This window comes from Parasteatoda tepidariorum, chromosome 1, assembly GCF_982258835.1.
Source record: "Parasteatoda tepidariorum strain Cologne lab strain chromosome 1, Ptep-v5.0, whole genome shotgun sequence".
NCBI lineage: Eukaryota > Metazoa > Arthropoda > Arachnida > Araneae > Theridiidae > Parasteatoda > Parasteatoda tepidariorum.
In genome coordinates this window covers 90,354,545-90,371,659 of record NC_141755.1, presented here as the reverse complement: position 1 = coordinate 90,371,659, position 17,115 = coordinate 90,354,545, and the positions used below count along the sequence as shown (strand labels likewise).

The following is a 17,115-nucleotide window of genomic DNA, read 5'->3' as shown; positions in this document are numbered from 1 at the left end:
TTCTTTATTCTTAAAAAAGTTGATAAAGTTTGTGTTGGTAACAAAATGTGGACCATTTATACGAAATTTGAAAAATATTTGAATAAATTGCTAAATATTAAGAATAGTACATATCAACATTAAAATTAGTACTCATTGATTATAGAGACAAATGTTCAAGTTGGGGTGACAAGTCCGAAAATCAGTCAGTACAAATTTTAAATGCATTTCAAAATGCAAAAAAAAAAAAAAAAAAAATACACAAACTAATGTACCTTAATAAATGTGTGCCCAAAAAATAAAACTACATGACTGAAATATGCTTGTAAGAGTATACAAATACAAAGAATTTTAATGTTTCAATTTTATTCACAGCTATACATAACTGTATGTCAAAACTGTATAGTACTTGCATTTTAAAAAATCAAACACTAAACTCATAAAAACACACAATTTATTTACAAGTTTGGGGCTATTTTCATAACTATTCTACAATATTCAGCTTTAATAAAGAAAGAAAAACTTGTGATTACAGGGTGAAAAGCATTTGTCTTTTGTTGAATAAAAGATGTTGATACGATTGCAGGAAACAATTCTATGTGATTATAGTTATTATTTTTCCAGTAAAAATGAATGTAAAATAAGCAGTTCATATCTAAACACAAACGTATATAGTTAGTTTTGGGATTATAATACATTTTACACATAATTCAATATCGAGCAATTGCTGTAATAATTTTCAGGAACATAGAATAAGCAGTAAATAAAGATGACCACAAAGAACTGCACAAATATAAAGAAAAATCAAATTATTCTTTAAATTTCCATTCTTGCCTACACATAGGACATAGTTGGTGAACTTGTTGAGATGTTAACCATTTCATAATGCAGTGAATGTGAAAACAATGTGAACATTTGCCCCAAACAAGTGGGCAATCGTCTCCAGGCATTTTACAGTCTGGGCAACAACCGTCGAAAGGCATTCGACATATACCACAACTATCATCATTGGCAATCCATCGCCATGTAGCAACAGCTGTATAGTTTTTAATTTTTATTTTCATTGTGCACTTCAAGTAAACTTTAATAATCAACTCACAATCATTAGGTACCCAAATTCAAGTCCAAATGTTGCTACTGGTGTATAATATTACTGAAAGGACTTTGCATTAAGCTAGCTTATAGCTTGTTTAAAAAAATTAAATCTTCAATGTAAGTTCGGAATTCTTTCAAAGCTATAAGCTAAGTGTTTGCTTGAGTAAACACAATATATATAAGATTATCAACCTTTAACTTTTTCATTGTTATTATTTACATTGCACTCAACGATTCTGCCGAAGATTTTAAATTATTTTTCCTAATTATGACTTTAAACTTGCTTTTTTTAATGATAAATAATTTTAAATTTGCAATTGTTGATGTAAAAGTCATCATAATTTCTGAGAATCACAAATTTTAAAAACTTGATTCTAACTAAGGGTGAAGACTTGGAATTAGCAAGTTTATTCTCTCAAATTTATTTTGGGTGAAGTGATGCTGTTTTATCAATTGTTTATAGTAAATATATGAATGGTTTTGACAGTTTACATACTTTAAATATTGCTTAATTCTCTTTATTGCAATTTCAGTTATTTTTGTTTGGAGGAATTGCTATTATTCTGCTAACTATTTCGTATATTTTAGATGATTTTCAATTTGTTATTTTATTATGATTTTATAAGCAGCGTAATGTATGTGGTGGTTTGAAGTGAATACATAAATGATGCATGCAACACATATGATGCGTATAGACACATAATATTAGTTTTTACATTAAAAATCATTGCTAAAATCATTTTTATTGATAAATAATCACGTACGTCTTATAAATGTGTTAATGTACATAAGACTGCTGTTGAACTACTTTTCTGTTTTATGATATTAAAAATAAAGGATATGGTTATAAGCCTTGCAATGCTAATGTCTTAAATTGAAAAAATATTGAGTGTAACTGTAACATAGTAAAAACTACTTAAAAGCTACTTGCTTCGGAGATATTTCCGTACAGTGATCTGTTGCAGGATGATCGCCAAGTCTTGGAAACTCAGGCAGTGTCGTACTAGAAAGTAGAAACTAAAAAAAAAAACATCACAGAAAGGGACCAACTCAAAAGGTAAAGCTCGTAGCCACCCCCGGGCAAACATATACGCGTTTTTTTAAAAAAATATTTGCAAGTTTAAAATCTATTTTGCACCTTGGCGATTGTAGTTGGTGCGACAGATCACGATACGGAAATATCCCCCTTGTTTCAGCTTAGCAAATTATTGGCATTTTAGTTCTAATTCTGCTTCTGTTCTGTTCCAGCTGCTTGGAGTTATCAGGGGTCTGTCTAGGTTTTTCTGAGAGATACCTATTTTGTGAAAATTCAGACATAATTTGTGAAAAATTAAAAATTATATTAAAAAATCAACGCAGAAATATAGTAAAAATATGGATTTATCGTTTCTTAAGGGATACAAAAATAAAATTTTAAGAAAAAGTATTTTGTGAAACTGCCATTTTTGATTAAGTTGAATTTGTGAAGGTACTGCTAAACGGTAGTAAATTCGGTCTGGACAGACCCCTGGTTATGGAAAAAAAAGAGCATAACAGCATTTTACTTTTGCAAAATTACATATGATAATCCGTTTTTTTTAATTAAATATCATCTAAAAATAAGTAAGATGGTTAAAATAACCATGAGTGTAATAATTTAAAATAGAATTATAAAAAGATAGAACTTTGTAAGAATGATGAAATTATTGGAGTTATTAAGAATAAGGAATTAAAAGATACTTTTAATATGCGTCATTTGTAGAAATTTTTATTTTATTTTAAAAATTTTCTGACCTTCTGATTTTTTGCTTTGATTGTTTTGTAAAATCTGACTCGAGTTTTATGGTTCAAGACCAAATTCTTCCATAGAGCAGAATAGCTTTTTAGTTTACAGAATTATATAAGATAATCATTATGTACAGTTAATATAATATTAGCTAAAAAGGATAAGATTGTAAAAATAACCAGAATGTAACAACTTAATGCAAAAATATTTACCCTATTTTCTTAATCCGTTAACTTTTGCATCTTTAAGCAATATTTTTCATTAAAATATTTATTTTCATTATTTAATAGTATGCTTTGCTTACAACACACACTAAAGAAAAAAAGGCGTCAAACACATATATAAATTATGTTATGTATATGCTCTCTACTTTAATATGCATAATCAATACTCATAGAATAATTTGTATATTTTGTTCTTCATCTCATTTTGTATGTTTCCCGAACTTTTGTGCAGTTTATTACTAGCATAAAAAGTGCCAATAAAACACTATAGAGGGCTCTAATTGATTCCAGGTTAAAAAATACTCTTACCTAGAGAACAGTGAAGTTTAATTTCTGTACCATTTCTTTTAGAGCCATTAAGCTTATTTATATCTTAAACAAAATCTGTGGGTTATTTTATTGAATGTAATTACCATCCCTCTTATTTTCTTCTAAGAAATTGCAAAGAAAAAATTTGATTTGTACAAAATGTACAACTTTACTTTTTAAAAATATTGATAGTCCAATGAAAGTTGGTCTGGGAAACATCCGTGAGTGTGATTTAAAGACATGCCTTCACAATTTAGATCTTCTGCAGAAGGGATTACCCCCCCACTTTGGTATTCTGATGAACTGTGTGCAAAGTTGAACATTTGATGGTTCAATGAGGACAAATACTGCACATCTTCGGCTACTAAGCAGGTTGATCAAAGTGGTCACCCACATGCTCAGTGGCAACAACCAATGGTGCTTGGCTATCAGGAACAATGTCTTTACGATTAGTCTAGTGCAAGACCAATGTAAAAGTAAAGCATTCCCTGAATAGCCAGTTTGTCGGTCAGGAGGGTTGTGAACATTAAGTTTCCACAATTTCAAAACCAATATAGTAGCAAAGAGATAGCCTTTACTTCCTAGACAAACTGCTATTTTTTGAACTGAAGCTAGGTGGGCTGAAACCATGTAGTAAACTACTACTATGTAAATAAAGTACCTACTAATTAAAGAAAAGAAATAGTTTTTTATTTATTCAAAAACTATCACTTTATTATTACTGTAAAATCATTATGTCAAAATATTTGTAAGATTAAAAATCTAGAGTAAAGAAAACCAACAGAATCTACATTTTTTTTTACCAGTTTCCTATAATTACTATACAGATTAATAAAAAAATAAAAAGGCTTTTTATGGGCTGATTTACCCAGTTTGATACTGTATGTTTTTTCAAGTGTTTATCCTTTACAATTTTGTTTTTATACTGTATTAATGTTCGTATTTTTCTCTCTTTTATAGGATTTACATATATTTAATTGAAAACGTTAGCTGAGTAAAAAATTAACCACCAGTCCAGGGGACATTTGATTCAAACAAAACATTTTCTTTTGTATGAAGTTATGTCAATTTAGTAGATAGCATATGTAAGTCTGTTTTCCTTTTTCTAAATTTTTATTTGTAATATACTTATAATTTGTTTATTTTATCATCTGAATTGTGCATAATTTATGTCTTATGACAATTGTTTGTTTGCTCATTTTTAATTGCATCATGTTAAAGCAATTAAAAATGTTATATTGTTCTTTTGTTAATTTAGCTATTATAATTGTCATTGCTGGAATATTTATGTTTTTTATTTAAACTACTATTTAAAGAAAAAAGAATGTAATAAAAGAAAAGAATACCATTACATGCACAGAAAGTTATTTTTTTTTTATTTAAATTTGTATGATGAACTTTACTATCAGTTATATTTTAATTTTCTAATTCTTTATTTTTAAAAAAAAAAATGAATTTGAAATTTTTTGTAATAATTTGTTATTGGTTATGAAGTGGAAACTGAATGAAAATTGATCTTTACTTTAATTATTTTTGTGGTTTATATATTTTACTCTAAAAAATTTGCTTCAGAAAACTAAATATGTATCCTTTTATAGTTTTTTTCCTCTTTTTTTCATTTGTTTCCTCATCATAAGCATATCAAAGTTAACTTAGAATTCCGTTTTGCTTTGCATTTCCAATAATTTGTTTTCCAGTGTTCTCCCTAAGTGTTTCTAAAAGGGCGGCTCACCCTGCCTGACGCACTTTTTTTTGTAAAAATAGGTCACCATCCCTTTAAAACACTGCCTTTTTATTCATATTCTATTTAAAATTAATAATCCACTACTTCAGTGTTTCCCAAAGTGTGGTATGCGTACCCCCAGGGGTACGGGAACAGTACCCCTGGGAACAGAACCTCTGGGGGTACTGGATTGGAGATCGATCGTTCTCTGATTCAGGTCAAAATTACGCTCTGTGGATGAATAAATGGATGTATGAATGGGGCCGCCCTATAAACGGTTGCGATGTATGGTATGGCAGAAGTCGAATTCTTGGCCATAGATGGCGCCACTGAAAAACAAGAACAATCGCACCCCTTCTGCCTAAACAGCAATAAAGTTTGTTTTATTTTAAGTATTTGTTTGTCAATAAAAATTAAATAAATAAAATTTCTTTTTAGTTTGCCTATTGTTTCGTATTAATAGTCTGCTATTTGTATATTTAATGAAGATTGTCTTTTTTTCTCCCTATATTTGTATACTGATATTAAGCCTACACTTAGATAAAGTCATTATTTAGCTAGCAGTTCTTATCAGAGTTAGTTCCCTTTACCAATGGAATAATTTTATTATTAATTCTCCAATGAGTAATTTTTTTATAGTTTTTTTATTTTTTATGTGACCTTTTTACGAGATTAGCACTGCCTTAAAAAATCCACTATTTTATTTAGCCAAAAACTAGAAAGATCCTCTTTTAATTTTTCAAAAGCATCAATTTATTTACATTATTATATTATAATTATATTATTTAACATTACATTTTAAAATAACTCTGTCTACCATTCTTAGCATAGATTAATTTTTATTGACATGCAAAACACACACTAATGTTCTAAAAATGCTCTAAGAGTTTGTTAAAATTTTTAGTGATGTGTGGATTTAGAAATAATAAAAATGTAATGATAAAAAATATTTAATGTTGGTAGTCTATTTTTTTCTGATCTTGCATAATTATTTTTATTTTATTAATTATTTTGAAAGCAATAGTAACCAAGTTGTGTTTTATGAAAAATATACTTCTACTTATAGTTTTATATTTGCATTGCAATTTCTAATTGTGTAACTTGAGTTCATTTGAGTTATTTCTTTCAACCCAATTTGCCACAAATCTAGTGTTTAATTATAGTCCATGACTTTGTTTATTCTTACGATGAGATATTTTTTCTTATGCTTTTTATTACTGCCTAATTTTTTTTACTGATTTATTATTACATTTTAGTCATTGTCTTTTCTGCTATATTGGACAAAACAAAAAAAAACCTCTGAAGGATCATATTAGTTAAAATTTATTCCCACCAGTTAACACGTCACAAAAATGTTCAGTATTAACTGATTCCCTAACCAATTTTTTTGAAAAAAAAAGTGCAAAAATCACCATATTTTTTTATTTCATTAATAAATACAAGAAACTAAAACAAAACATAATACACAAGTTCTAAGTTGAAATTTTAATTTGCTAATGCGTAAAAATATTCAATTTACCATCACTTTACTATCCCAAATTATCTCGGGCAAATGAAGAAAGTTAAATATTAGTCTTTGTATATGTTCACATCTTCATAATCTGAAAAATCATCTGCATTGTTTTAACTTTTGCTTGCGAATGCCATTTTTTCACTCTTTTTTCTATGTAAATTCATTAACAATATATTCAATAACAACAATTTTGCATATGCAATTATACAAAACACGTCTGCAGTCCCACAAATAGCAAAACTTCCAAACAAAAGTTGACAAACTTCAAATCACGGCAAATTATTATTATTTTTCGCTTCGCTTCCTGCCGAATAAAAATGTGATAAAACAAAACGTATCGACGAATTTTGAACATTAATTTGAAATGATCAAATACCTGTATCATGGAAAAGCAACAATGTATTTTGACACTCAGAACTATTCTAATTTTCTCATCTAACGCAAGCTATAACTGCTGATAGCTTAAGATGTATGCTTTAAGTTTGGCTACAATTCTGCCATTATAAATCTGCTGGCATACTGATTTTTTTACTCAGGGAAATTGCACTTCATCATTTTGTTTCTGTTAAACTGACATGTTTGATGCATTATAGCTCATAAAAGGAATTGTTGTCTTTAAATCTAGTGTAACGGCGATTTGTATGCATCTTTAAAAATTGTCAATAATTTTTTTTTTGCATGTTTTTTAATATAGATAAATTTAGTGCTTGTTATCATTGTGTAGTAAGAACTGCAACATTTTGAAAGACAAATGGTTTGTATGATTTTTATGCAGATCGAAAACATTACCATATTTTCAGGAATTGACAAAAACCTTGGCTGAAAGAACATGATTTAGTGTTAAATTTAGGCTCCTTTAATTATGAGTAGTTTTTTTTACCATTACATACAAATGGGTCTGTTCACATAAACTCTGGATCAGCATATACCTATTACAGTATCAAATACTGCAAAGTATAAAAATTGTGCATTCATAAAAAATTCAGACTTGTATTGCGAAAAATTATATATCTTTGTTTTTTTTTTATAACTCAAATTTATTTATAATTGTTAAAATCATGCAGCTTAATGTCTGTAAAAGGTCTATTTTTTTAAATCTTTCCTGCTAGGATCGCTTTTAAATTAAATAGAAATATTATGTTGAAATATAATCAAGAATTTTTATGCCTTTATTACAGTTTGAAATTAGTAACATTAGTAAATAAACAAACCTTTTATCGAAGAAAAAACATATTTTCGGGTTAAAAATGTTAAGAAACTAACCTGTATCACTTCAGTCATAATTTAGCTAGATGTTTGAAAGTTTTGTAGTAGTATTATTTATAGTACTCTAAAATGTAAAAACAACTTTAAATTTGTTACAAAGTGAAATAACCATTAAATGTTTTATATATTTTAATTATATGAAATATTTTTATCTTTTTTAGGTTAGAAATTATTTCTCTGATGTCTAAATTTTGAACAAAATAAAATTTGGTAAGTACCGGAGCGGTGCTTAGTTCTATCAATTTTTTAAAAAAATTTCTAGTGTAGTAAAATTTATAAAACTATTTTTTAATCAGCCATAAAATTTAAATGGATGTATTAGGTCAACAGATACCGTATATTCCTGCGTATAACGCGCACTTTTAATACAAAAAATAACATTGGAATTTACGGGTGCGCTGTATACGCCGAACATAAAAAATTATAGATTAAAAAAATTTAAATATTGAAAAATACTTTTATTTTAAAGAAATAACATACCTTTACCTATATACTTTATTGATTTTCGTCATTACAGAAATAGTTCATTATATTCGTCATCTGTTATTTCTTCAGGCACGTATTCACAATCTGTTTCGTCTTCATCATCTGTGTTACCCTCATCCATAAATAAACAGTCATCTTCTGATCCGTCCAGATTATTTGAAATGCTGCATTTTTTGAATAATTTTCTAACCATCTCAGGCGTAATTTCATCCCATGTTTTTAATATCCATTCACACACTGTTTCCAAACTTGCATGACGCATATGTCCTCCTTTCATAAAGGTTTTCTCGCCCTCCAACATCCAAGTGTTCCACTGTTTTTTTAAATTGGCTTTAAATGGTTTGTTTAAGCAGACGTCCAATGGCTGAACTAATGGTGTCAATCCGCCCGGAATAACTGCCACATCGATAACTGCCACATATTCTTTCAACAATTTTTTTGTATTATCTGTAAGGTGGGACCTAAACATGTCCCACACTAAAAGGCTTTCTGGTTTTCTTTTGGTACTAGACAAGATATTGCACATGTATAATCCAAATTTTCGTGCGCGCTATACGAAGAGTATATCTTAAAATTTAAAAAAAGTTATTAGAAATTATGGGTGCGCGTTAAGCGCCGGAATATACGGTAATTAATTTTTGTTTTGAAAGTGTGCTAAAAAATGTCTTTGAAGCATTTTAATTAGGGTTGGCAGATAGTTTATAATTATCAGTTTTCGAAAATTTAATCATAGGACAAAACCATTATGCTTGAATACTTTAGTGGAAAAACCTCAAATCTAACATTTTGTTGTGGTGTTTTTTATTCATGCATTTGTGTTGTGTATAGTGTTTTTGTTAACTGTCATAAAATGTTAGTACCAATTTTCTTACATTGAAGTAATAAGATGAAATTTTTTTTGTTTATTTTTATTTATTTATTTATTTTGCAACCTGAGTTCCATTCTTTTTCCAATTTCTTTGTCTTATTCAATTCCTTATCTTTTATACTTAATTTTTTTTTGTGTGTACCTTATTTTAAATGTATTAGGAAGCTTAGACTTACGTCCACCAAATATGCAGGACTGTTTGCACAGTTTTTTTTCCAGCTGGTTTCATTTGCCTTAGTGCTATTCAATGTTCCCAGTTTCTTTATTTCAATACATATGTAACAAACCCTTAGTTTTGTTTTTCATGGTTTGAATTTTATATTTTAAACTGTGCCATCTTAATAAGAAATTAGCATTTGGTCAAACACTAGAGGCAGATCAGTAAGAAGAAAGAACATGATGGAGACTTTTAAAAACTTCTCAATATTTATTTACACAAATATTTATCGAGTTAGAATGATCTAAAATATTTTTTTTAAAATAAAGGCAAACTATTTAACAATGTTAACTTTCCAAAAACAGAAAAAAGTATGAGTTTCTTATTAGCTTTTCCCGATTATGCGAATGAATTTCTTTGTAAAGAGCTTTACAATATAGTAACTTATCAAAATTTTAATTATTCAAGATTAAACTAATTTAAAATTTAAATAAGGGCCTAGTTCTTTGTTATATTCATATCTAAGATTAAGGCATATAAACTGCCATTTTTTTTGTTACATTAATAAAATTGTGAAAGAATAAAATTAAATTATTTAATTTCTCAAAAACTAATTTTAAAAAAAGTGAAATACAGTGCTCATCTTTAGACATCAGAATATGCAACTGCAAGAAAATTAATATTCTTTTGTTAATAATTTCGTTTAAAACAGAATAAGGCTATAAAAAACATAAATAATAATAATTTCGACTTTGGCATAAAATATCTTAAAGATAAATGTCTGCCTCAATAACATTTTCATATTAGAATGTTTCTTAAATATTTCTGCAAAATTGACAAAATAAAGTATATATTTTTTATCTTGTTTGCGAAGTACGCTTGGTGATGATTTTCTGAAACAGTGACAGTAATGGTGACTACAGTAACTTTTTTTATAGGTAATGTATGGTAGGTAATGTAAAAAAAATTATTATTCGGAAAATATTAACATATTTTAGGGAAAAAATATGTTTTTTATACTAAATGTAAAAATTAGCTATTTTTTTTATCTTTGACAGAATTTAAGATGGAGCGAGAGAAGAAAATGAAAAGAACAGGAAATAAGGTGAAACCTCTTCATGATTCAGATTTCATTGCTCTGGGCTCCAAACCTGCTGCACGCCAAGCTGAAGATACTAAAATTAAATCCAAATCCTCTTTGCATTCAACTGCTTCATCCGAAAGGAAAACCGAGGCTTCAACTTCTGCTGCATCTGTGATACCTGCCAAGAAAGCTAAGCTTGCCTCATCTGCTTCTACTTCTCATGTAAAGCGCGTGGGATCTGTCAGTAAAAAAGAAACTATCAAAGGTGATGAATGGGAGAGTATTGCTGTAGAAGTTGAACCTTGTGACCTTGTCAATAAGGTTATAGATGCTGAAGATATCAGCGATGATGAAAGAATAGAAGCCCTTTTGTGTGGGGCTGCAAAGAAGTTAAAGGCTTCTCGCACTAAAGTCGATAACCTTCTATTCTTGAGTCTGCAATATCTTGTGAAATCGAGACCATTTTTATTTTGTACTGAACTAACCATTGAAGCATTTAGTAGCTTGTTAAAGAAAGATTTAAATGTAAATTTTAAGTCAAAGGGAAACAATTTGATATCTATATTGGCCGCTAACATTTTGATGTTTGCTCACAAAGATGACAGTAACTGGCCTGATGCATTCGTTAAAGCTTATATCGAAGATTCTCTAGGAGAACGTATGTGGGTTGATCATGATTATTGTAAAGGTTTTGTAGATAACATATTAACTGCATTCAAAACAAAATCAATCCCTAAAAATATGCTAATTCCTGAAAGGTTGTTCAAACCAGAGGCTTGTCCTAGTCCCCCAAACATTGCTACTGATGATGATGAATCGTGCTCTAGTATAAGCTTAGAGACACAAGAAAGCTTAGAAGGTGTTGCTGTATTTCCTAGGTATGTTTATAGTGAAGAAAGTTTGACTCAGCATGTTCTAGAAGTTGTTGGGGAGCAACTGACTCGTAGGCAGCCATCAGAGGTGTCTCGTAACATGCTACGTTTTTTGGTATCAACGTGCGGTATAAGTGAAATTAGATTATCAGCTGTTCAGAAACTAGAACTCTGGTTGCAGAATCCTAAACTAGCTAAGCCAGCTCAAGATTTACTGTACGCTATTTGTCTGAATTGTAATCAACACAATCAAAATGATGTAGAAGTTATAAGTCAGCTCATAAAAATCCGAATGAAAGCTAAACCTATCATAAACCATTATCTACTATGCATTAAAGAACTTCTTAGTCAGCACGCAGAAAATTTAAGCTCTTTACTCAAACATGCTATTTATAATGAACTGTCTAACTCGAGAAGTCCAAATAATATGCAGTTGCTTTCAATTATCTTTCAGCATTCACCCGACCAAGCTGCTAAAGTGTTGGCTGAGGTATTTTTGGATTTGCTTTGCAACAGAGATGATTATTTGAGAGGCTTGCGAGTGTTATTGCGAGAAATTGTGCGTACCGTGAGGCATGATTTTAATTTTTATTTGTTCTGTATCGGACTTCTTCAAGAACGTAGAGATCCATCATTTGCCACTTTAGAAATGCCTTTGAAGGAAAGAGTGTTTTTATCGATTGCAGATTTGATTGTTTTAGCTATATTTCTGGGAATTACTCCTTCCGTTAAGGACCAGTTCACTGCCTGCTCTAGAGGAGAAAAGAAAGATTTGAGTGCACTTCGCAATTACCAAATGCATGTTTCTAATATTCAGAGGGAGGCAGTCTGGTGGTTATACTCAGTTGTTCCAAAAATATACAAACCAGGACGTAATGAGTTCCACCAAAGCATTCATAAACTTCTCTTTCGAGAACACATAGAACACTACTTTAACAAAGAGAATTGGCCATCAGAAAATGAAAAAATGCTCTTGTTTCACATATCATCGGAAGTACCGCTGCTTGAGGATACTTTAATGAGAATACTTATTATTGGTCTGTCACGTGACCACCATCTCTCAGCACCTGAAGCATTAGAACTTGCTGACCAACTTGTGAAAAGGTCTGCTATGACATTCTTTGATGATTTCCCTGTGTTAGAAATGGATAACACCGAATTATACGACTTCATTTTCAATTTGTGTGCTTACCATCATCCGGAAAATATAACGCTTCCTCAAGGCTATCATCCTCCTAATTTAGCAATCTCTGAGCTATATTGGAAAGGTTGGTCAATGTTATTAATAATCATTTGCCACAATCCTAGCACTTTTGGTGAAATGGCTTGGAAAACATGTCCTATGCTTAGGAATCTAATGGAAATGTGCATAACCAACCAATTTGTTTTCCCACCCCCGACAATGGCACTGGGAGAAAAAGCAGATGAAATTCGTAGCCGGGAACTTCAAATGAGCCAAATGGAGAAAGATCAAATTCTTATATTTGAAACTCATTTGGCTGCTGCTTCTACTAAAGTTACTATAACGGAATCAAACAGTCTATTGTTATCTAAATTGATATCAATGGACCCTCACGGACCTGCCAGAAAGCCACCTGTTGTTATCCTAGATCAATTAAAAGGTTTAAATTCCAAACTGAAGCTTGGTGATTTGCTTTGTCGTAGTCGAAATCCTGACTTTTTGCTGGATGTCATTCAGCGACAAGGAACTACTCAATCCATGTCTTGGCTTAGTGAGCTGGTTGAGTCAAGCGCAAGCTCTTTCAATATGTTACCAGTGCAATGCTTGTGCGAGTTCCTGATCAGTGATCATGGAGGTTTGATTGATGTAAACGAAGACATTAACTTCATGAAAAAGAAGAAAAAGCAAGAGCAGTTGCTTTTTCATCTGCAGAAGTTGCTCCATGATCCTGATAGTGAACCTCAGGACACAGTGGAAGTTATTAGTTATTTTATGAAACGGTTGAGCTCTCAGCAGTCTAGTGCCAGGACACTTGCTCTAAAAGGCTTGGAATTACTTTTAACTCAGCCTAATAAGAGTCCTGCTTCTGATGATGAAGATATGGTTCAGAAGAATTTATGTGGTGAATATAATTGGTTGTTAAAGAGTATGCCACTTTTACCTCATTTTGAGGTGATCCGTACTCAAATAAGCATATTTTTAAGACAAGCATGTCAAATTGAAAATGAACCTTTAGCTATTGCATCCTATGTTGCTTTCTTAGCCATTCATACTCCTGATAATAATTTGCAAGAATTTGGAGATTTAGCATTGGATATGGCTCAGATGATTGTGGAACGGCCTACTATCGTCAATACCATTTTACCTAATGAAAATGTTTGCAGTGATCAAGGAAATAATTTTTTGGCCTCTGTTTCAGAAATATTTTTCAAATATCTTAGTGCTGCCAAAATACCTTCGAAAGAAGTATATTGCTGGTCTGAATCACAGGATCAGATACTCATTCAATGGGCCTCGGGTGAATCAGCTACAATGCATATATTAGTTGTTCATGCTATGATAATTGTGCTAACTTATGGTCCACCCTTGACTGGTACCAGATCTTACTTTGATGCCTTGCTTCAAATTTGGTTCCCAGAAAATTTTGAACAACCAAAAGCCTTTTTAGTCGATACATCTGAGGAAGCACTTTTGCTCCCTGATTGGCTGAAATTGCGAATGATTCGATCATCAGTTGGTGTCTTAGTAGACGCGGCGTTAAAAGACTTAGATCCTTCCCAGTTGGTACTTTTTATTCAATCATTTGGAATCCCTGTTTCTAGCATGAGTAAACTCTTAAAGACTTTGGATTTGGCGGTTGAATTTGACAGCTTTTCTGTTGAGGAAGCTGTGGTGGATAAATCTTATATGTCTCAGCTAGTTGAAGTTCAACATCGAAGAGGAGCATCTGGCGGGGAGAAATTTGCCAAGCTCTTACTCGAGAATGATTCTACTGATATGTCTTATGATTGCGATGCTGTCCCTAATCAAACTCCGGTCATACAGCGTGCTCCTCCTAAGCTCTCGACAGCCATTGATCCGGATTCAATATCTATTTCTCTTGTCAAGCTTTTAGGATTAAATCTATCAAGTGGTGTATTGAGTGCCAAGCAAGAACAAGATTTGTTCAAAGGTTTACAAAAAGCCTTATCTAAAGACATCCTGGATAAAACTTCTGATAATGGTTCCATAAATGTTTTTATTCTTACTTGTGAACAAATTCTGCGAAGTGAATCTAAAATGGCTTTTCTACAAGCTCTTCATAAGAAATCATACTATTCTTCTGTGCTCTTTAGACTAGCCACAGCATCACAAGCTAATGTTGATATCAACAAGAACATATTGGCTCAGAAGTTGAAATGGATTTGCCAGCAAATCATTTATATTCTATCTGCTACCAGCTCATCTCTTCTAACAGTTGCTTCCCAATTTTACAATAAGCATAAGCCTCCTGAAACAAAGAAGCCTGCACCATGGAAATTATTTGTGCAGCAATTCGATCCTGACAATAGTGAAAGTATTTCTAAAATTGTCCAAGCAGCTGAGACAGATGATTCCTTACGTTTGGAAGAAGTCATGCAGTATTTGGTAAGAAATGCAATCAGTAAGGTTAATACTAAACCTCTTATGACTGCTATGACAAATATCACTATAAAACGATTAACCATGGCTATCAGCCCTAATATTAAGACATTCAATCGTTCCAAGTTTTGTTTCTTTGTCGATTGGCTAGAATGCCTGGAACCCAAAATAGTCAGTTCTTTTCCGAAATCGCAATGCCATTTATTATTTTCTCTCATAAGCAATCAACAAGAAGCAATAACTGTACCTTTTAGACCTTATCTTCTAGCTCTTCTTATTCATCAGTCTAGTTGGGAAACATTGCATTATTACATTTGCACAATTTTGAACTCTGGTGATTTGGACGTTAAGTTCGATCCAACTTCAGTTTTAGACTTCCTGCATGCTTGCATATACATTCCGAAGATATGGCAAGGTCGATATAAGAAGAAACATAAGCGAGGATGTGAAGAAGATATTCTTGCTTTAACAGAGGACCAAATGAAATGTGTTATAGATTATATTTTGGAAGAAGCTGGATCTAAATGTACCGAAACCATATCAGAAGAGACTAATGTTTTGAGTTTAACTTCAAGTGTCAATAATTCAGTTTATGAAAAGAGATTGAAGCTACTAATGAAGTGCTTGGCTCATCGAAGATCACTGATTAATGCTTCTGTTCATCACTTACTCGACGTCATCAAAAATGGGACAATACGAAGCAAATTAGCACACGAGTTGTTGCTTCAAGCATACCACCAAATACCATCCATTCTCATACTGATATCAGATTCTCTTACTTTCTTGTCTGAGGGAGTGCAGGAGTTGAAAAGTAACAGTTGTAAGCTGGATATCATATCTCACAGTTTGCTGTTATCTCTAGCCAGAACAGATTCGAGCAAGCAGTGTCTGCCGAAGATGATACGCATCGAATTCATCTGCAAGAAAATGGCCAGCACTCACCCGTTACTGCTTCTAAGGCAGTTACCCATGATGATTTCTTTGTTACGGGGAAGAGTTCACTTAGAGTACCATCTTTTCCGCTTCCAGAACCATGTTGCCCTTTTCAGCTGTTATCTGAGCATTCTCGAGCTGTTGCCACCTTTCTCCTTTAAAAATGAATACACCTCTGACTTGCACAATATATTGTCTTTGTATATAGAAGTTTTCCAAACATACGGAACACCTAAAGAAATCATGCAACTTCTAAACCGGTTTTTTACCTTCCTGATTCAGTACCTAGGAACAAAGCCTGTCCAAGCGCGGGTATTTATTCAGCAATACAGCGAAATATTGCTGGATTTAGCCTGCCATCACCCAGATCTAATAAACTTTCGAACTATTCTTACAGGGACCTGTATGCACTTTCGTAGTACCCCTGGTACCTCTTCTAGCCCAGAGGATAAGGCCGAACCCTCCATCAATGATTTAATAGCTGGGTTGCAGCTCCAGACGAACTTGTCCCAATCCAACTATCCATCAATTGCTAATCGTTTGTCCCAGGGAAATTCTGATGATATATCCGCTGCTTTGCAAGAATTGGAGAGCATATCCTATAAGAAACCCGGAATCTTGGAGAATGTTGTTGATAATTTAAAGACTTTAATGCAGGACAGCAATGTGCAGTTTCGTATGACTGCTTTCAACCTCGTGATGCGTTACGTCAAACATAATCCGAATCGTGGTTTATTGTTTATTTCAAATTACCTGCAATGCTTGGAGAGTGAGCATGTTGACATTGTCTTGACTGCTCTGGAACATTTACCGGAATTTACTGTTTTAGTCCAAGAATACGCTACAGTGCTGTTGCAGAAAACATTCTGCATTGGAATGATGAAGAATATTAATACCGCTTCACAAATTAAAGGAACAATAGCTTATTTTGTGGCACAGAGTGGTTCATAAATTGTACGTTTCATTTATTGTTCTTCATGAATTCATGATGAAACTTCTACGTAATAATTCTTGCTGTAAATTTTTAGTTGAATTAAAGTATTGCTGTTTTAGTTGTGTATTTATTTATATGTTGTCTTTTTTCCCTTCTTTTTTTGAAATGCTTTAATATTCATTAATCATTCTTTCAAGTAGGTTAAATTAAATTTAATTGAACTTATTATTTCATTTATACTAATTGCCCTTGTTCAGGATTTCTACTATCATTTTGATAAATATTTGCACTACTTAGATTGCTTTGTATAATATCTTACACGAC

The 17,115-nt window shown here is 31.6% G+C and overlaps 2 protein-coding genes across 5 annotated transcripts; one reads left to right on the top strand and one right to left on the bottom strand.

Annotated features, from left to right (window-relative positions):
* Nucleotides 1-666: 666 nt before the first annotated feature.
* Nucleotides 667-1,131, bottom strand: lmgA (anaphase promoting complex subunit lemming A). Its single transcript, XM_087168782.1, has one exon. It carries the CDS (start codon nucleotides 1,041-1,043, stop codon nucleotides 789-791), a length of 255 nt encoding a protein of 84 aa, XP_087024908.1. The 5' UTR covers nucleotides 1,044-1,131; the 3' UTR covers nucleotides 667-788.
* A 123-nt stretch (nucleotides 1,132-1,254) lies between these two features.
* On the top strand, nucleotides 1,255-16,909 carry IntS1 (integrator complex subunit 1). Of its 4 annotated transcripts, none has more exons than XM_087168765.1 (4): nucleotides 1,261-1,504; nucleotides 4,333-4,457; nucleotides 8,036-8,084; nucleotides 10,444-16,909. In XM_087168765.1, the coding sequence occupies exon 4, from the start codon at nucleotides 10,452-10,454 to the stop codon at nucleotides 16,806-16,808; it is 6,357 nt and encodes a 2,118-aa protein (XP_087024891.1). In that variant the 5' UTR covers nucleotides 1,261-1,504; nucleotides 4,333-4,457; nucleotides 8,036-8,084; nucleotides 10,444-10,451; the 3' UTR covers nucleotides 16,809-16,909. The 4 variants fall into 4 exon arrangements, with proteins under 4 accessions (XP_087024906.1, XP_087024891.1, XP_087024902.1 ...); XM_087168776.1 differs by having other exon boundaries at nucleotides 1,264-1,536; XM_087168780.1 differs by lacking the exon at nucleotides 8,036-8,084 and having other exon boundaries at nucleotides 1,255-1,536.
* The last annotated feature ends 206 nt before the right edge of the window (nucleotides 16,910-17,115 follow it).